At 45.2% G+C, this 20243-nt stretch overlaps 6 protein-coding genes and 7 non-coding genes across 13 annotated transcripts, besides 20 other annotated features; all 13 read right to left on the bottom strand.

Moving 5' to 3' along the window:
- Positions 1-20243: part of a sequence feature (sequence corresponds to BAC RPCI93-30P12) that runs on past both edges of the window.
- Positions 851-2638, bottom strand: Tb927.3.1850 (hypothetical protein, conserved; the record flags this gene model as incomplete). The annotated part of the gene is made up of 1 exon (XM_838686.1): positions 851-2638. One exon carries the CDS (start codon positions 2636-2638, stop codon positions 851-853), a length of 1788 nt encoding a protein of 595 aa, XP_843779.1.
- Positions 4176-4214: a sequence feature (AT_rich).
- Positions 4331-4365: a microsatellite.
- Tb927.3.1860 (hypothetical protein, conserved) lies at positions 4520-6835 on the bottom strand (the record flags this gene model as incomplete). Its single annotated transcript, XM_838687.1, has 1 exon — positions 4520-6835. One exon carries the CDS (start codon positions 6833-6835, stop codon positions 4520-4522), a length of 2316 nt encoding a protein of 771 aa, XP_843780.1.
- Positions 7063-7082: a microsatellite.
- Positions 7391-7422: a sequence feature (AT_rich).
- On the bottom strand, positions 7774-8643 carry Tb927.3.1870 (hypothetical protein, conserved; the record flags this gene model as incomplete). Its single annotated transcript, XM_838688.1, has 1 exon — positions 7774-8643. The coding sequence occupies one exon, from the start codon at positions 8641-8643 to the stop codon at positions 7774-7776; it is 870 nt and encodes a 289-aa protein (XP_843781.1).
- Positions 8994-11021, bottom strand: Tb927.3.1880 (hypothetical protein, conserved; the record flags this gene model as incomplete). Its single annotated transcript, XM_838689.1, has 1 exon — positions 8994-11021. One exon carries the CDS (start codon positions 11019-11021, stop codon positions 8994-8996), a length of 2028 nt encoding a protein of 675 aa, XP_843782.1.
- Tb927.3.1890 (hypothetical protein, conserved) lies at positions 11543-12397 on the bottom strand (the record flags this gene model as incomplete). The annotated part of the gene is made up of 1 exon (XM_838690.1): positions 11543-12397. One exon carries the CDS (start codon positions 12395-12397, stop codon positions 11543-11545), a length of 855 nt encoding a protein of 284 aa, XP_843783.1.
- Positions 12658-12681: a microsatellite.
- Positions 13383-13406: a microsatellite.
- Tb927.3.1900 (hypothetical protein, conserved) lies at positions 14324-16927 on the bottom strand (the record flags this gene model as incomplete). The annotated part of the gene is made up of 1 exon (XM_838691.1): positions 14324-16927. One exon carries the CDS (start codon positions 16925-16927, stop codon positions 14324-14326), a length of 2604 nt encoding a protein of 867 aa, XP_843784.1.
- Tb927.3.1891 lies at positions 14814-14891 on the bottom strand. Its single transcript, XR_002989964.1, has one exon. It is a non-coding gene; the product is annotated as a C/D snoRNA, TB3C2C1 (small nucleolar RNA).
- Positions 14946-15023, bottom strand: Tb927.3.1892. The gene has a single exon (XR_002989965.1). It is a non-coding gene; the product is annotated as a C/D snoRNA, TB3C2C1 (small nucleolar RNA).
- Positions 15078-15129, bottom strand: Tb927.3.1893. Its single transcript, XR_002989966.1, has one exon. It is a non-coding gene; the product is annotated as a C/D snoRNA, TB3C2C1 (small nucleolar RNA).
- Positions 15186-15263, bottom strand: Tb927.3.1894. Its single transcript, XR_002989967.1, has one exon. It is a non-coding gene; the product is annotated as a C/D snoRNA, TB3C2C1 (small nucleolar RNA).
- On the bottom strand, positions 15318-15395 carry Tb927.3.1895. Its single transcript, XR_002989968.1, has one exon. It is a non-coding gene; the product is annotated as a C/D snoRNA, TB3C2C1 (small nucleolar RNA).
- On the bottom strand, positions 15450-15555 carry Tb927.3.1896. Its single transcript, XR_002989969.1, has one exon. It is a non-coding gene; the product is annotated as a C/D snoRNA, TB3C2C1 (small nucleolar RNA).
- Tb927.3.1905 lies at positions 15624-15729 on the bottom strand. Its single transcript, XR_002989970.1, has one exon. It is a non-coding gene; the product is annotated as a C/D snoRNA, TB3C2C1 (small nucleolar RNA).
- Positions 17574-17598: a microsatellite.
- Positions 17771-17805: a sequence feature (AT_rich).
- Positions 17878-17910: a microsatellite.
- Positions 17998-18058: a sequence feature (A-rich).
- Positions 18327-18349: a sequence feature (AT_rich).
- Positions 18471-18502: a microsatellite.
- Positions 18720-18767: a microsatellite.
- Positions 19543-19562: a microsatellite.
- Positions 19594-19634: a microsatellite.
- Positions 19660-19731: a sequence feature (T-rich).
- Positions 19813-19863: a sequence feature (T-rich).
- Positions 20086-20114: a microsatellite.
- Positions 20222-20243: part of a sequence feature (A-rich) that runs on past the window's edge.

The following is a 20243-nucleotide window of genomic DNA, read 5'->3' on the forward strand; positions in this document are numbered from 1 at the left end:
TTTTTTTGAAGAAGGAAAGAAACGTGCAATATAAATAATCGACCCAACAAATTAAGCAGGTTTTCTAAACTTCTGAAAGGGGTAACGTAACGCAACATGAAAAGGTCAGCTTGATGAAATGGGATTGGGGCAAGCTACAAAATATACAAAAAAAAAAAGAAGGGGGAGGAAAAAAAAAACGCCTCAGTAAATCAATAAAATTGAAAGAAGTACTGAGGGGCCACCCATTTGGGAGGAAATTCGTATCGACTACCATTGAAGAAAAGATAAGGGAGAAGTATTAAGACAGATGAGATAGGGCGAAGTTAATTAATGAGGGGGGAAGAATATTTTAAGTATAAAACAAATTGAAGATATATACATATGTATTTCTGTATACAAAAAAATGTAGTAACAATCAACAAAAAAACAAAAAGAAAGAAACAAATGAGAAATAAATGAGAAATAAAGTACCAAAGAAACCAAGCGTTCCAGCTGGAACGCCCACCAGTAACACTGCGCCATAATTAAAATCACTACAAACAACCGTATTCCCATACATGTGAATATATACATCCCTTAGTAAACAATGCGGAGGCGAATCGAAGCTGCAAAAGGAGCAATCCCAAGCTCACGATGTCCCATGACACCTTTAATCCGCGCTCCTTTACACCTTATTATTATTATTGTTATTTTACGCTTCCCCTTCCTTTCCCACGTCCCTCCAACGCACACACACACAACCATCCAATCTTAATATCGTTTACATAACAAAAAAGTGTACTCAAAGAAAGGAAAGGAAAACCAGGCACCACTTTTTCCCTCTCCCACTTCCCAATTAGTCACTAAGATGTTCACCAAACACACATCACTAAGAACTCACATCAAGATTAAAGAACGGATGGCAAAGTGCACTGGCTGCCGTCATACGTTGCCTCGGGTCTCGCTCGAAACAGCGCATAACAAAATCATTTAACACTGAAGGCCATGCCTCCGGATGCCGCAATGCTGGGGACAAAAAATTCTCCTCCATGGCCATAAACGTAGCGGCTGGATCCCACACTGCGTACTCAAGCCCATTAAGCATTCTCAAAAGGACACAACCTACACTCCACATATCGCAGGAGGCGGCGAAAGTTGCAACACGGTTGGCTTCATATCTGGGTTCAGCACTGGCAGATGCCCAATACACCTCAGGCGCCATTGTACTGAAGTCGCCAAGTTGGGAAATGGGCGATCCGAGACGCTGCGCGAGGCCAAGGTCAGTCAGCACAACACGCGGAAAGGAAAAATCCTCCACCAAAACCTGTTTAAGTGTTAGGGGTGATGAAAGAAGGCTCTCAGCGCCTGCATCACCAAATGGCCATGGTTTGGATAGGAGGATATTCTCCGCCTTCACATCAAGATGGCACAAGTTGCACACATTGTTGAGAAAGTAAAGCGCATGACATATGCTCCACGCTACGTGCTGGACCTCTCGCACAGTAAACAGCGTCCGAGGCGTAGCGCCAGTACCTCCCGTGCCATCATGGGAAGGGAAGGGGCACCCCGTTGCGGATGAAACTTTATAAATCTCGCTGCGCTTATTAATACAGTCGCCTAGAGAAGTGGGATAGAGTTCTAGCGGGAAAAGCAACGCATCCCGCTTGATGCTGTACATTACGCTGCCAACGAGCTTTACTACAAAAAGTGAGCCCGTCAGAAAGGTACGCAGGACATGCAGACGCCCTTCTAACTCCGTTATGTTGTTCTTGATATGTGAAAGCTCGCTCTCATCGCCCTCCGTGCATTCCTCCGATACTCCTGCTGCTTGTCGTTTAAGCTGCTCCAACTCTCTTTCCACAGTCCGCACATCAGTTTCAAGTCGATGAGTTGCACTAGTTACCGTCTGAAGGGCACAACTTTCATCAAGAGTCCACTTTCCCTGAACGCGACTAATCTTAATGGCAACACGGCGGGCCTTAATGGATGCGCCCGTGGGAGTCCCATTCCATAGCACACAGTCGGAACCCTGATTACGACTTGTAGCAGTGCTATCAGCGCATACGCCATCCACTTCCACAACTGACTTCCGTTTGGCAGGGACGACAATCCCATAGTTTCCGCGACCTATGTAACCTGTGAAGCTGCTGCCACACGTAGACGACAGTTGCCTCAGACTGAAACACGATTCAAGCTCTTGGTCACTTTTTAAAAATTCATACGGTGAACTTTCCTCTTCGGGGAACATTTGCAACAATTGCGACGGAGTCGGTTCGATCTCTCGCTGGAGATCAAATTTACTGTCGTCGTCAGTTCTCGGACCGCTGCTTCCCCCCAAAGGAGCCTCGTCTCCTCCTTCATTTGTAACGGCTTCACCTCTTTTATATTCGTCACGGCCCCTCGCCATCGTATCAAATGGCAAAACGGCACTACACGTACGGCTAAGGCCAAACTGTGCCATTGGTGGGGCACTCCACGTATGAATGAACTCCATGACATTTTTTGGACGGTTAATAACAATGTCGACGAGGAGGTTGTTAACAATATTCTGCGCACCGCTCTGATGCATCCAGCGGTCAATAGCCAAAGTGGGTTCTTTCTTATTTGCTTCATTGCTGGGATCGTTGCAGCCGTCCCCCGTAATTTTGTCCATCCCGGTAATTAAGTTCCCCCTCATTGCTCTCTCCTTGCCATGTGACTTCCCAATCTTTCCCTTTCTGCAGTTCTTCAGCAGATTTATTTATTCCTTTCCTTTTCCCCTTTTTGCTGTTGTTATAACCTACTATTCTTTTTTTTTTCTTTTATGACCTTAACCGTACCCTCTCTTCACTTCCCCTGGAATTAGTTTTACGTACATATAAACAAACACACACACACACAATATATACATATATGTATATGTGTGGTAAGACGTTCAGTGGCGGAGCAGAAAGAAAAAACAATAGGGGAAAGAGAGCAGAGGTGAATTTAAAAATATACATGCCAATGTGAGATGTTAATCATTCACAAAGATTCATTAAGTAATAAAAAAAAAAGAAAAGATACTAAGAACGGAGCAGGAAAAGATTCTCGCGGCAGTAAATGACGCAGAAACTGTAAACACGAGGCGCAACCCGAGTGCAGCACTTCATTCAACATCAAAAAAGTAAATAAACAAAGGTAATAAAAAGAAGTGCGTTTATTTGGCAGTGGCTTGCAACAATGCGGAACGAACATGAAAAAAAAAAAAAGGGGGCGCACATGAACAACAACAGTAATAATAATACCAAAAATAATGATCGTAAAAAGCGGAAGTTTTTCTTTTCGTTTGCACGGCCCTTAACCATTCATACCCCTCCAAATTGCGCGCCACCCGTTTGTTCAAAAGAAAAAAAGGAGGTAATGGGAAACGGAGGCGGACAAAAGGGAAATAAACCAACAGCAGCGATTTATGCCCCACCAAATTTTTCAAAAAAAAAAACATAATTTTTTTTGGCTGAAAAAAAAAACATGAAAACATAATGTGAGCCATGTAAAGACATCCTTACGTGTGTTTGTGTGGGCATCGATGCGCGGTAGAGATGCCATCAACAAAATATAACAAAAAAAGGAGAAAAAAACAGAAAAGTTAATTTGTTGAATTCCCCTTATGTGTTTTATCATTTTCACCACGCAGAGTCAGGTCGCAGTAGCGTTCTTTCCTTGCGTCACGCTTCAAAAACCACCTCCACACACATATTTTATGCCATATGCACTCCATACGACTATTATTTTCTTTTTTTTTCCCTCACCCCTCCCTCTTTTCCTACACCATTATATTTTTGCGTGTCACTCCTTCATTCAAAAACCCCTCCCAAACCCGGTCCTAATCACACTTCCCTAACATCATCTTAACTTATTCAAGTGAGTGTGCTGGTGTGTATTTGTATGTGTGTCTATATAACTTTCATCACTTGCTTGAAGCTCATCTACAACTTTGTTTTTGTATGTGTATATAATTGTATAAATACTTCGGGCCCCGTTTCACTTGACACACAGGAATTTTTTTTTCTTTCATTTGCATCGTGCATTCTCCCTATGCTTAATTGTTGTTCGCAATCCTTCATTTATAATTTTGCTCTTTTTTTCTTTTTTTGAACATTCCGTCAAGATTCCAGTCCCACTGTCAAGTTCAAAAACAATCACTCTATATGGTCTCGTGTGATACGGATCCCATTCTCAGCGGAATAACAAACATAAATATATGTATTTTAAAATATATATATATATATAAAGGAAAAAGGGTGATGTGCTCTATGGGTTCCGGTGAAGAATGAGGAAAACCGCTGCCCACACGCATTTCACTGCATAAGAGCATGAGCACCAATGATATCTATACAAATATATATGTATATATAGATAGATAGATAAACAGATAAATAGATATAGGAAGATATCTCAGATATAAATGTATCTTTTATTTATAAACGTGTGCGTGCAGGTATATAGTGAAACTACAGGAAAAAAAAACAAAAAAGGTATCGGGGAAAAATAGAGTACACCGTATCATGGATTAAATCGTTACCAGTTGTCGGTGTGGTTATTTTTTACCCCCGTGCCCTTTTGTGGAACTGTCGCTGCCGGAGTGGTTATTGGCATTAACTGATGAACCGCTACCACCAGGCGCACTGCTCCCAGACGAGGCGGAGGAATTTGAAGCTGTTGAGTGCGCACCGGCGTGCTGCGAAGATTGTCCACCGTTTCTTCCACTGGACGAGCGCTTCTTCAACATGCGCTCCGCCTCACGATCCGCCTTTTGTTTATTCCACGCTTCCTTTTTCTCTCGTAACATTTGCCGCACCCCTCGCCCCTCCAGCACGCGAGGTGTTGGTGGTGATGGAAAGATAACACTCCGACAGTTGCGGGTGCCACAACTGCATGCAAATGGCGGCATACGTTCGTCACATAACGTGGCATAATCCACGGTTAACTCCTCACCACTATTAATTGTCCGCTTAGAGACAAGCGTCAGCGTCCGGCCCTGCAAGAAATGCATATTGGGTTCACAAGAGTGACGAATTGCAACTGCCTGATGAAGGCGATCACCACGTAAAATCACACACCCCACCACTGGATCCTCTTCCCCAAGTTTATATACAGCCTGAGCAATAACGGGAACAGTGTGGGCCGCATCACTGAAGAGCGCCTTGCCGGGCCGTACGGTTCGGCTCGCTTTACTCGAAAAATTTCCACGAGAATCGTGACTGATGAAGTACCATGGCCGCCTTGCCTTCTGCTCACGGACTGCGCGGTTCACTGCATTGTCCACAAAGCGGTCGTGATCCCATGATTTATCGCCCACCACCATCAAGTCCGCGAAGTCACCGCCATCCTTCTCGCTGTACCACATCCCACAGTTTGGGTTGATTTCCAAAAAGTATACATCACCTTTGGGGTCTATACGAAAGTCAACACGGCCATATCCGACCCCGTTCATAATGTGTTGGAAAGCATTCCGGGCCATGTCAATAATCCGTGGGTAGGCCGGGTCATTATGAGGAAGAAAACTGCATGCCTCATCGTTGCATTCCATGGACCACTTCTTGTCAAAATAGGCAAAGTCATCTTCATTTTGCAAAAAGTTAAACATTAAAGGCCTGAACACCTTGACGCCATGCGGACTCCCGCTGTCGGCACATGCGAGAACGGTGCCCTCACGTCCTCGAATAAACTCCTCCACCAGAGCGTGATTGAACTCTTTCAGAAATGTTCCAACCTTCACTTTCAACTCGTCCAGAGTGTCACAACGGTTATCCTTGTTAATGCCAACAGAAGCGTAACCGGAAAGATGTTTCACGATGACAGGGAACCGCAGATGACGACATTTCTTCGCCAAACCTTCCGTTTTATCCAAAAGCACAAAGTTAGGTGTATTCACACCGGCCCCGGCAACAAGCACTTTCATATCAATCTTGCTGGGTTCAAAACTGCGCGAGTCTGTGCCCGTAAATGCTGCGTTGTGCTCCTCCAGTGCCTCTAATACGTCGATACCAGCACGCTTCTCATCTTTACCACCGTCACAAAGGTTAAAGAAAACGTCGAAGTTGTTTGAGGTTACCAATTCTCGCACCTGACGATAGGCATCATCTTTACGCACAGCAACTTCCGTGAAGGAGTACCTGTTCTTGTCCTTCCGCACCCTGTGAGCGGGGCTGCAGTGGTAATTGTCCATTTCCGCAGTGACAGAATTGGTCCCTTCGTAGCTGCTGTTGAGGACACATACGCGCAATTGCTTCTTTACGCTCGCCCTTCTCCTGCCTAGAGTTTGAGATACCACCATCCCAGTCGCCGATTTTGTGCAGTGGGAACCATTAGCGGATGAAGAGCCCGTTGACATTGCTGTTGCTGTGTTCGTGGTCGATGCACCGGATCTATTCACCACTGACTTGGAAGAGGAAGCTTTTACTTTCTTCAGCCCAATCACATCTTCTTTTCCTTTTCTTGCTGACCTTCCCCGATTCGATCCCTGCCCTATTTCCACTGCTGTAGTCATCCCTGAGCTTTTACCTGACGCACCACCGCCGTTACTCGTACCTGATGCACTCAACAGGGCTGCACTCTTCGTGCCGGGGTTAATGCCATTACCTCCAGGATGAGCGGATGTACCGACGGCGGCGGGAGGCACGGCGCCTCCAACTGTCAAACAACTTGAAGTACCACCACTTTTACTGCTCACAGAAGAGGCAGCACCACGGGATGGGAGAATAATAGTTGTGTTGGATGACTTCCATCGCAGGGTGTGAACAGTCACGCAACTCCACACAGCCACTGTTGGGGTTTTGGGTATTAATACATCTGCAAGGGGACATCGTAAGACTGAAGCCACACCAAAACGTCGAATTGCTATTCTGTACATCCCTTTTCTTATACTCCTTCACGAAAGGGAATAAGCCGTTACGAAAGACAGGGAGGAGAGCGGAGGAAGTAAAGTGCACACAAAGGAAGGAGGAAAAAAAACAGTGCCAGTTTCATTATCAGGGAAGAACAACCTCCACTCAACAAATACACGCCAATGTTGCGAACACTTCACACACCAGCATCAACCACACTAAAACACGCGTCCAAACGCATGGCACGGCGACCTATATATATATATATATATAATAGATGTAGACGTCACTGGGATGGGAAAGGTAGAGAGTTGAAGTAGGGAACCGCATGGCACTTATTGTGTTAGACTCTAATAATAAAGTATTTTACGTGTCCCTTTACCTTCATCCTCTTATTGACAGTGAGACCAAGTATTCATCGAATTCTCAGAAATCACGGCAAGAATACACATGCACAAATATGTGTATGCGAATAACAAAGACACTTCTTTCCACTTTACCGTAAATAGGTTTCGCTCGCCCATGACACTGGAGTGAAAAAAAAAAGGTGACTTGAGAGAGAGGTTAAAGAAAAAAAAACGTATAAAAAATATATTAATAACAAAAATAATAACTAAACAAATAAGCATATAAACCAAGAAGAAAAGAAACAACAGCTGCCCTCGATGCTCTCGGCCAAATGAAGGATCATGTCTTCCACCGAATAATCTCTTTTTCCTCACACTTCCCTTCACACATACACACACCCACACGCATACAAGAGCAGATTCTGTAGACACCCAACAAGCATATTGCTGCAACAAAACAAACATGAGTACAGAAGAAAAACGGTAGTAACAAAAAAAACAATGGAGTATGGAACAGGAAAATTAAAGGAAGGCTGTAAACGCATTTGCTTAGGAATAATAACGATGACCATCAGTACAATGTCACCTCTTAAGAGGTGTAGAAATGAATAGAGAAATCACAAGTCACCGAAGAAACTCGCGTCCTCTAAAAGTTTTCCAACGCGCACGTGGCCCATGAGAGGCGGTCCATCAGGGTCTTCCAAAGAAGCTCGATCTCCGCGCATCCATGTGAATTTGAGCACCCTTGAAAAGTTTCTCCCCTCCCAGTTCTTGTTATCGAAGTTTTGTTCAGCGATGTAAACAAGTGAGGGCTGTCGACGCTCCTTCTTCAGTTCGCGAAGTGCCGCCTCTCCACCAGCAGCAGATACGTCATCTTCCACCTTCACAACCACGGCAACGTGACCGCGTGGAAAGTATGCCTTATAGTCCGAGTCCCATACCACAACATCGCCCACGAGCGGCGTGTGCCGCTTGCGCCTCTTCGTTGTCGTGACTTCCACCTTATTTTCGAAGTTAATCCGCTCGTATAGACGGTGCATCCCGCTTGAACCAAAAAACTTGAGGTTCTCCCAGTACAAATCGTGTCTGCTTCCACCGAAATAGACGAAAATTCCTCGGGTGTGTAAAAGGTAGCGAGCAACAAACTCATCCGCGGTCCAACACAACCCAGTTGGTGCTCGCTTCCACTCGGACCCATACGGCATTTTCTTCATCACTTCATGTGGATAACCAATTGTAGTGTAGGCGTATGTCTCTGACAGCCAGTGGCGGTGGCAGTTGCTCATAGAAGGGACGTCTGAACTATAACCTACAACAGAGTCCATGGGAGCGTTGCAATGCTCAAGTGGGTTGAAATCCATATGCATCCCATGTCTCTTTGATTTCTGCGTGGATCCCCCACCGAGGAGAACGTAGACGAATAGAAAAAGCAGGAGAGTAGCCGGCACAGCGAGCTGAAACTTCTGTTTTCGGTTTAGAGACACCATTTGTGGCGTGATTTGTTGATTCGCGTCCTTTACAAAATAATAATAATAACAATACCAATGCCAATGCCAATAAGGTTTTATAGCCCTCCCGTGAAAGGATGGAAGAAAGATAGAAAGAAGAGCATTGACAGAAACGTGCCAACAGGAAAGAACCCGATCATCGGACACACAGAATGTACCGCTGAAGCGATATAGTAGGTAAAAAGTGCGAGACACAAATGGCAAAAAAAATTTTCAAAGTTCGTATGATGGGAAAAGGTGTAAAACATGTGAAATCCTCCCCACATTCATCTGATTATTGCGCCGTACATCAGACCAGTAGACTGCCGCCGATTTTCTCCACGCACCAATCAGTAGACACAAACACAGTTACATCCCCTGGGGCAACGGTGCACACTCTGGTCATTCCACCACGCCATAATATGCGACATGTGCCCCCCATGACCGCAGTAAATACAACGCAAAATGAGGCAGCCATTCCTCTTGCTTGAAGGAGGCGGTGTGGCGCCTCCTTCAGCTCCACCACTCCCATGTCCTTGCCCGCCCGGTAATAGCGAGAGACCACAAATAGCACATGTGTCTGTTGGTAGTAAAGCTGGGCTTAGGTCCTTGTCCTTCGCTCCAACAGTGCCAGGGCCTCCGCTACCGCTATCACCATACGCATTAATTGGTGAACTCCTGCTGGCCATGTGTAGTTGTTGATTTAGGGTAGCATTACAATAGGCGGTCTCAATAGCGCTCATGACAAGTTCTACCTCACGGAACTTTACAGGCTGATCCATGATAAAGAATACATGAGAAACAACAGACACACAGCGATAGCACTCTACCGGATGAATCAGATGCTTTGCAATGTCTGGAAACGCCGGTTCCTCACTTAATATGGAGGGAAGTACAACACAACAGACGACTACACCCGCCCAAAAGGGTTGCCGCTGTGCCTGCATCGTCTCCACGGATTGAGCAAGAGCTGGTATGAGGAGTTTTCGAGCACAGAGCAGAGGTGTCTGCACTACCAGCGCTCCCTTCACGATATGGGACAACGTGCGAAACGTCAGCGATACCCCGCGAAGCGCTTTGGCGTTACGTGTTATATGAGCGTTCTTGCATAAGGCGGAATGGGGTTTATCGTCATACAGGCACACATCATTCATCGTATATTTTTTCGTATGCAGTATATTTTCCGGTGCTAATAGTGAAGGAAGTAGCATCCTCCTTTCTTTACTTACCCCCTTTGGCACCACAGATAGGTCAAGTGCAGAATTAGTCAAAAAAATCCGCCCCTGGACCGATTGGCTATCGGGTCCGTGCGAAAAAACACCAGCCACACCTGTCAAACCAATCGTGTTTCCATCGATACCGTCCCCACATTCTGTATTACCACACCCGCGGTTGAAAAGCGGTGAAGACGACGAAAAGCCACCTGAAGACGTCGCATCGGGATGTGGTCTTCCCTTTGCAAGAGATGCAGATGCAGAGCGATCATCAATTCCTTTTGCTTCCGATCGGTCTGAGCGTCCCCATGAAAGGATTCCGCCGTTCGGCATGAATGCGGCGGCAAACTGACGCTTCGGCCTCAGAACCATATTACTCCCCATGAAGTCTTCAAAATGCCCAACAAAATCATCCCGCAGTGACCAACCATTACTTTCCTCGTATAATGCCGTCGTGCTTCCCGAGTGCACGCAGTCACGCTCAAGCACTAAGCAACTCTCGTCCAGTTCCAAGGCCCCCCACCAAGTGCAGAGAAAAGAGAAACCAGACAGAAACAATGACCCAGTCGCCTGCTCAACACCACGTCCCACTGCCCCAGCGTCCATGGATACCTCTGTCGACGAACCCGAGGCATCCACAGGCCTCAGTGATGTGAGTCGCGAGCAGCCATACCGCAATTTGCCGTAGTAGTCCGCAGCGTTCTCAACAGTATCATTGCAACCCCCATTGTGTGACAGTTTTGGCGCAGTGAGTTTCGATATAGCTTCCTCTAAGACAAACGACTGCAACCCACAGCATCTGTTGGCACCACCCCCGCTATCATGCTCGCTGCCTTGTACGCAACCGTCCTTGGCGTAGCGCCAGCTGCAGGGAGCCGCCGGATACGAAGGTGGGAAAACAGCGACCCACTCCGCTACAACCATGAACCCTGAAACAGAATTCTTGGGTTCTACAGCCCCTTGGAATTCGCGCTGAAGCCGCACAACCACCATACAAGTCCCGTCTACTTCTGAAACCGGGTCGCACACTATTACGGTAGGCGCTCCTCTCCCCGACGGCAGTTTCGCTGGCGTGGCCTGAATACCTACGCACGGTGCGAAGTAAACGCTAGCACGTTTTCTTGCCTCCTCAACCTCCGGCGATACAACAACTAAAGGTCCCATGATCCCTCCTATTTCTACTTTTGCGCGGTTTCCTTTCTTTTTTCAAGCCCTGATGTAAAGGCTCTACCGTGTGGCAGTTCCCTCTCCCTCCGCTACAATGGTTTTCCCTTGTGCTCGCGCGTGCGCACCAAAACTTATAATGGGGCTCTTGCGTGAATTCAGGTGCAGTTCTTAACACAAGGGGGGAAACAATAATAAAACTAGAGGTTTCTGTCATAGTAGTACAGCCCGCAAGTAAACATGCAGTTGACGAACGACAACCTACCTCCAGCAGCATAATAAAGAAGTAAATGCGGATGCAAGAATATAATGATGTACGAACGTAATGCGGAAGTTACCTAAACGCCAAATCACAAGGAGGAGAACTTCATATGTGCAGAAAGACCCACCCAACCCTCATTAATTCAATACCTCTACATATATTACCTTATCCTGCACCATATTGCTGCAGTCATAATACTTCCACCATTCCTCCATATATATGAATAGACATACAGGTACGCGTGCAGACGAGTATACCACTAGAATTCTTCCATTTGTGGCTCAGGACCATATGACAGTTTCTCTCCAAACACAGATTTTAGGCGCCACTCGTCTCGCACCTGGTCATCAACCTTTGGTTCCACGAACTTCCGGAAAAACCAGGCACGGCGAACGGACACTTGCTTCCAGTAGTTGTGCAGTCGTGCTTGCGCTTTGCAGTAAAACTTCACAACTGACTCCTCCAACACCTGAGCCATCGCGGGACCGGCGGAAGAATAATACATCTCTTCTGCCTCCAGAGCCGTAACAGGTTGCCCCTCCCGCTTGCGACGCGTGACCTCCCGCTCAACACCGGAGTACAACTCCTCCCGGAACTCGGCGGGAGGCTTAAATTCCAAATCCGTCCAATGACCCCCACTAAAGCCTTTAACCTGAGGGTAGCGGACAAGATTCCTGGTAAGTTGGGGTGTGGCATCCTTACTCACTTCGTAGAACTTAAGATTCGGATAGCGGTCAGCGCTCTGGTGGCAAAGAAATTCAAACGTTTTGTCGAGTGCATTACACGCTGTGCAGTTCTCCTGATGATACCGCACAACCATAACGTCATCCGAGTGAGAAAAGTAGTGCAACTTCTCCCGCATCTCCTCTACCGAATGAATTGGCTTCACACACCTGGTTGGAAATTTCATCCAAATTGGATTCACTGGCAACTCGTTGTTTGCGCCCAAACCGCTACGGATACCTGCGCTGTTCATCATCAGTGCCTTCATTTTGTGCGAAGCCGATTGGTAAAGCTCGAGCTTCTCCCGCCGTCGCTTGATCCCAGCAACGACTTCAGACCGGCCGCCCGGTACCTCCGGCTCGCTCCATTCTTCTTTTCGGGTTTCGGCCATTACACCTAAGTGTTTTATGGCAGTACCCGACCAAACAGACGTTACAGTTTCAACGAAAATAACAGTACAGTGACGACAAATTGTGTTGTGGTAAAGAGACGATAAAACCTTGCAGAAGCACTACGAAAGTTAAGCGATAACGACTAAATAACTAATGGAGCGGAACCACAATAGCAAAAACACGAGCCAGTTGTGGTATCTCCGATATTCCTATCAAAACAAACTCTTCAGCTTCGACTGCCCCCACCGGAGCTACGCAAATATATATATATATATATATATATGCGTGCGGGTGCTCGTGTTTATGTATGTATGTATATATGTGTATTAATTTAAAAATAAAGAAATGGCTTTTAGGGTTACTACTATTTTCCCCCCTTTGAAAGTCGGAAGAATGTCCTCCACCCTATTATCTTTACAACTGGAACCCCCTGGTACGAACCCCACTAGATTTCGTGGGGCGAACCGTGTCTTCGTTCGAAGTGAAATGATGTGTAACGAGAAAAAGGGGGGAAAGCGGAAAAAATTAGATAATAGTTTAGAGGAATTGTACACACGAGTTAGGCGGGGAGATAGTGTGCACAAACACTCACTCTCTCTCCCTCTCTCTCACACACACACATACATACACGCATTGACCGGTACAGCACATGCCAATTTGCGTAAGATTTGTGGTGACAAAAAAAAATAAATAAATACATGAGCAGCAAATTGACCTCGTGATTTTTGCACACACTCAAACATCTCTACAGCGGAACATACCCGCCCATGTTCTATTCTCACCTTTTTTTTTGTGTTGCTCATCTCATATTTCATTTCGCTCCAGCTTCTCAAGTCACAAAAAAAAAGGTCCCCGCAACTCGATCTCCATCATGTTTGTTTACTTCCCCCCCCCACACACACACACATCGTCAGCGGCACATTCCGAAGCCTCGTTATGCTTCCGGTGTTGCCCTCAGCGGTGAGGCATAAAGTAGTAAAAATGGGAGGAGGAGGAGGAGGAGGAGGACAGTAATGAAAATGGGGAACAGAAGCGGCGTGATATCATATCCTCCCACCACCCCTGGCACTTGTTTCTCCCGACATTAATCGGCACAACTCAAATCTTCTCGTCTCCTTTGCCACACAACTTCTAAGAGTTCGCGTTACTTTGTTATCCGGTCCCACCCAACCTTACAAATTGCTTTCCCTCTCAGCGCACCACACCAACATGTAACGAACATCATATACATCAACCATGAAAAAATAAAGGATGTACAGAGGGGAAGGTGAAGCAGGGGGGGGTGAACAAGAATTACAAAGAAAAAAACAAATGAGGGTAAAAGAGCAAAAGCCCTATAAAGGAAGAAAAGGGAACATTACTTAACAACGCGGAAAGGAATTGCATCAGCAGCGGAAATAGAACACGATGCGGAATAAAATTGGTCTCGTAGGAAATGAAAGCGTGAGCATGAGATGGGCATAATTCTATTCTTTTTTCACTTTGTTTTTAATTCTCCTTCCGCCTTTTGGTGTACCATTTTTGTTTTTTCTACGAGCACAAGTATAGGATGAACAGAGAGTTAACGCACATAAAAGAATCGGCAAACAATAAGAAACAAAAAATGATACGCACAAAAGCGAGAATTGACACATCGGCAGCTCCCACTGTCACTTTCTGCAGTACGATTCTCAGACGCAGCGCAAGGTCTTCTTTTTTCTCCCCTTTCCTCCTTCTCAAGTCCCTACCGGGTCCACAGGTGGCGGCGCGGGCATCATCAAAAACTGCAACTTCCATCCACTTCAGCCTTCAACGTTACGGCTGATGTATATTAAAGATGCCTCCGCCCACTCCCTACGTACAACGAACAAAAAACGAATAAAATGGTAAATGTTACATGCTTTTACAGCTTTTTCTTTGTGTTTCCTTCAACATTCTTCATTCCCTTATGCTTCATCTTCTATCTCATCTTCACCTGTGCCAGACGCACGGGCAACATCATTCCCACTAAGTTCTTCGCTCCCAATAGAGGAAGATGATGAAGAAGCGTTCTTTCGACCTTTGGATACGCTAGAGCTTGACCGAGACGTCCTTTTACTGCTCGATTCTTTGGACGATGCACCATCCGCTGAGTCCTTCGCCGCGTCGGCACCGGACGCCTCATCCACAGCCTCGCTCTTTACCGCATCAGAATCTAGCTCATCTACATCCTGATCGTTAACATGTTCGTCCTCTACAACCTGTTGCACAGCCTCACCCTTTTCAGATGATGGCGATCTCTCCAGTTCGTCGCCGTACTCGAACTTATCCCCCTCCAGTTTAGCGGATGATTCGGATTTCTTCGATGATGAGCGGGACTGCTCCGACTCGGTATCTTTCTTTTCAGATGTCTGGGACTTGTCAAGCTCCTCAGTGTATTCATCCTTCTGTTCATCATCCTCAGGCTTCTTCGATGATGAGCGGGACCGCTCCGACTCGGTATCTTTCTGATCCTCAGCCTCGGTATCTTTCTTTTCAGATGTCTGGGACTTGTCAAGCTCCTCAGTGTATTCATCCTTCTGTTCATCATCCTCAGGCTTCTTCGATGATGAGCGGGACCGCTCCGACTCGGTATCTTTCTGATCCTCAGCCTCGGTATCTTTCTTTTCAGATGTCTGGGACTTGTCAAGCTCCTCAGTGTATTCATCCTTCTGTTCATCATCCTCAGGCTTCTTCGATGATGAGCGGGACTGCTCCGACTCGGTATCTTTCTTTTCAGATGTCTGGGACTTGTCAAGCTCCTCAGTGTATTCATCCTTCTGTTCATCATCCTCAGGCTTCTTCGATGATGAGCGGGACCGCTCCGACTCGGTATCTTTCTGATCCTCAGCCTCGGTATCTTTCTTTTCAGATGTCTGGGACTTGTCAAGCTCCTCAGTGTATTCATCCTTCTGTTCATCATCCTCAGGCTTCTTCGATGATGAGCGGGACCGCTCCGACTCGGTATCTTTCTGATCCTCAGCCTCGGTATCTTTCTTTTCAGATGTCTGGGACTTGTCAAGCTCCTCAGTGTATTCATCCTTCTGTTCATCATCCTCAGGCTTCTTCGATGATGAGCGGGACCGCTCCGACTCGGTATCTTTCTGATCCTCAGTGTCAGGATCCTTCTTTCCGGACTCGGAGGCTTCAAATTCGTCACCATAATCATTCTTGGTTGTATCAGCAGTTGGTTCATCATCCGTCTTGTCTGCATCATCCTTCGTCAGTTCCTCAGGCTTCTTCGATGATGAGCGGGACCGCTCCGACTCGGTATCTTTCTGATCCTCAGTGTCAGGATCCTTCTTTCCGGACTCGGAGGCTTCAAATTCGTCACCATAATCATTCTTGGTTGTATCAGCAGTCGGTTCATCATCCGTCTTCTCTCGTCCTTCCCTGCCGGATCTCTCAGACTTCCTTGACGATGGTCGAGAACGGTCAGATTGAGTGTCCTTCCCATCTTCAGCATCGGTGGTGTCCTGTTGCATCGCTTTTTGACTGGCGCTTGCAGATGCAGAGGACGGGCGAGCAGCAGATGCAGGACGGCTATTGCCACCATCCTTCAAAATTTCCTTGCTCGTCGACTGCTCTGTCGAGGCTGGTTGCGGAGATGCTGTAGAAGGTCTGCTTTCCCTCTTAGCTTCGCTGGGTTGCGCCACACTTGATGTAGAACCCTTCCCAGTTGCAGAGTCTTCCGCGACTGATGATGAAATTGGGGCCTCGTCTTCGGTCACAGCACCGTGCTTACTGCTTTCAGTTAACCCTCCACCGGACTTCCGGCCGCCAACGGGAGAAGCGGCTCCTTTGCCCTTCTGTGGTGTGGCGGGTCGGGAAGAGTCCGAATTTAGAGTTTCTCTAATGGTCTTGAGTAATATATTCTTGGGAGGGGACGAAGTTTTGCCCTTTCCCTGACTGCTGCAGGCACCCGGTCGGCCACCTCGTTGGCCCACTGTATCAGGACGCTTTTGTTTGGGTGGCTTAGGAACTGTCGCCACGGCGCGTTTCTTGGATCCAGTAGCTCTACTCGACACAGTACGTTGACGCTTCTTCGCAACTTCTTTTCTACCCGATGTAGTCTCTTTCGGGCTGGTCAACTCCTCGGCCTCAACACGCCTCTGCGTAGCGAATCCCGTCCGGCATGCGAGTTCCTCCAACTCCCTCTGGCGCCGTTCCTCAAATCGCCGGCGAGCCACTTCACGCCGATGTTGCTCCAACCGCTTCTGCCGCCTCATCTCTTCCCGGCGCTCGGCCGTTTCACGGATCAACATCTCCCTTCGGGCCCAGTAAGGTGCAAGGTATGGATCTTCCAAATCGTTATACGGAGGAAGACTTTGGTCTTGTAGTGGCCCAAGTGTGAATTCTGTTTCTAGGAAGCGCTGAGCGGACTGTGGGCGTAGATTACTGTTTACTGTAGATCTTGGTGTAACAACACACAAAGCATTGGTAGCAGCCGGACCATGTGACGCGTAGACGCCCACTCGAGCTGCCTCACCGCCGCGAGATGAACTCTCCAGTGGGGGGAGCGACTTCGACATGCTTCAAGTAATAAGTCCACTACGCACTATGAGCGTAACCACGGCGGCTCGCACAAGGTTTGGGTGTAGGTTGCAACTCCACCAACACTTAAATAAATTGCGCAACCAAGTAGGGAGGGAATATTTCTTCTCTTGCTGTACCCCTCTATGCGGTGGCTGAATAGTTCGTCTGATTCAACAATCGTTGCCTATTAAATTTAAAGTTATATACCTCCTCCCCTCTTCCTTTCGCTCCGGGTTCCCCGCTATCTAATTAAATGTAATTGGGAAACAAGAACAGTGGAAGTGCGAACGCTCCCCCAATGCACTCAAATTAAATCGAACCAACTTTTCCCTTCCTTTACTTCCTTTAATAACCTGAGATGCGTGTGCAAGGTACTGCAATACTTCCTGGTTTCCTTCCTTGTTTCCTTACTCAGAAAAACTGCTTAGCTTTCCTTCGAGCCCCTTGCGCCTTTACTCTCTTTTTCGACCACACTTATGTTCTTCCTTTTTGTTTTATCTATTTTTCTGTTGTATGTTAAAAGCATGACCACGCCGGTGATTAGAATTGTTTGCAAAAAGAAAAAAAAGGTATATACACAGATAGAAAGAGAGAATAGGAAAGGAAAGAGGCAAAAATTGAAGCGAAGACTAAAAAAGACGCATATATATATATATATATATATATAATAACAATTAAAGAATACGTAAGGTAAGAGTTAGTGGAGAGACGTGTGTATATGCCCCAACGACTTCAGTGTGAAGGAAGATCAGGAAGAACAAGAAAAAAAACGTATTTGAAGTAGAAATAGCACAGAGAGGAGGGAGAAAGGAAAAAAGAGGGATCACAGTTAATGAAACATAAATAAATATATATATATATTTATTTATTTATTGGTGCTGTAGACAGGCAATGCGACTCAGCTCGGCCAAAAAGGAGGGGGGAGGACAAGCAACAAACAAAACGAAACAACAACAACAACAATAATAATAATAATAACCAAAAAGTTTAGTAAAGTTTGAAACATGAGTCACCACTCCACCCACAGGTTTGTCATAACAACGGAACTGCTGCGAGACGCTACAGCACAGAAAAGAAAACGAAAAAAAAACAAAGATACCAGCCGAGAAACAAAAAACAAAACAAAAGAGGTAGCAGGTGGTAACTCCCTCAGCAGTGGGTACACAAAACAATGACATGCGGCACCGATATTTCAGCCCGATGTACATTTAAAAACATAAATACAATTTTAATGGTAAAGTAAAGAAGACAAAAGAAGTAAAGTAGAAAAGTAAAAGAATGCATAAATATGAAGATGAGGAACGCAAATACAACAGGAGAAGCAGCACTGAGTAAAAAAGAAAGAAAGGGGAAAAGGGCACTCATTCCGACAAAAATGCGGGGGGAACACAATGCAAAATTTTTTTAAAAAAAAAAATGAAGCATCTTTTCTGGCTTCCAACAATGACGGAGGAACAAAAATGAAGAGCGCCAAACCAAATTAAGAACAGCACAACAAAAAAAAAAAAGAAAACAAATGGCAACATACAAATACGCACACACTTCCCTCCACTCCACTCCACTCCAGTCCATTTTTGGATACAAACATGGTAACACAAACCACAATAAACAAATGCGCGTAATTTAATTTATTTGCGCAAAAACACGAAAAAAAAAACAGACGGGGGATGTGGAGGCACCCGGGCCAAAACAGTTATTTCCGCAAAAGAAACCAGCAACCAACAAGATACGAAAAAAAAAAAAAGAGCAAACGGACACTCGGGCACATATATGCATGTGCTAACGAAAATATTTATGTCTATTTACAAATATTTATATATATGTATGTATCTATGTGCCTGTCTCGGACTCTTTCTTCCCCTCCCCCTTCTTCCCCTTCGCCTCTTCACTCATTTTTTTTTAAAATTGTTTCGTTTGTTTCTTTGATATTTCACATCACTTATCAAACACAAACCCTCTCCTCTCTCCCTTTTTCTTTTTGTGTGTATCCTCTCATGGTTTCGCTAAATGCCTTCCTCCTTCCTCTTGTGTTCCCCTCCCAAAAATACACACACACAAACACAAAAAAAAAGGGTGGTATTTTTCGCACTCATTTACACTCTTTTGGATTCTTAATGTTCCTTCTCCTCCGCCAACGCGTGAATTAACCTTTCTGAGGCACACACAAAAAAAAAACAAAAATACATCTGCTTTCCTCCTTTCATTTCACATACACATTCTCTCTATGAATACAAAGTTAAACAATTTAAGATTCACAAATAAAAATAAACAAAAGAATTTACCTTCTGAAAGTTACGTTTGAACCACAGAGCATACAATAAAAGTTTTGGGCATCACCGTGCCGACAAAAACTTTCCTTTTCGCCATCTCGCAAAATGTAATTCCTCATATTATCCATTGAACCACAGTGAGGCCATCCATATAACTCATTTCTACAAAAACGAGCCGAATGAATAACACAAATAACCCACTCCACTCCACCCCCCCCCCAAAAAAAAAAGAAAAAAGGCCGGAGAGAATGAGGAAACACTGACTCAAACATTCACAGGTAATAAAACACACCTCAGACATTTGGATGGTTTGATGGTTGTGCCTATCGCATGCTTATGGAGTTTGTTTGTTTGTTTGTTTTTAGGAAAAAAAAAAAAGATCAGACACACAAATATTTATAAATTTATATATATATATATATATTTATTTATACGTGACAAGTTGTGAACACGTCCAATTATTTCTTTTTTTTTTTTTGCAGCTCCTTTCCTATTTCTATCATTATCATTTTTTTTTCTTTTTTCCTTTTAAATTAGCATAACTGATGTACTTTCCTCTTTTTTTTTCCCCCCTTACCATATCGTCATTCCAGCGACGTTGATCTCAGATATTTTCTTTTGTTTTTTTTTCTCTTATTTCCATCTTTCCTTTTTTTTCTTTTGTTCATTTCACCTCAGCTTTACGTCATTCCCTCATTAACGCAATCTTTAATGAAGGCAGGAGAAAAAAAAATGGAAACACCATACAACAACAACATCGATGATGACAATAAGAGGAAATAAACTGAAAGCAATAAAAGAAAATAAATCGGAAACAATTTGAAAGATATATGAAATATAAAAAACATAAATGAGACCCAACCACCATCCCCCTCTCCCACCCCAAAAAAAAAAAAGAAAAAAGAAAAAAAAAGGATCAAAGCAATCATAAAACTGCAGCAGAGCCTCCTCATCTCTCCTCCTTCCTCTACTCTTCAGCCACCTCACCCACAACAATGAAGAACTGCATAATTTAACGACAAAATAATAAATAGTCAAAAAA

Source organism: Trypanosoma brucei, chromosome 3 (assembly GCF_000002445.2).
Source record: "Trypanosoma brucei brucei TREU927 chromosome 3, complete sequence".
Lineage (NCBI taxonomy): Eukaryota > Euglenozoa > Kinetoplastea > Trypanosomatida > Trypanosomatidae > Trypanosoma > Trypanosoma brucei.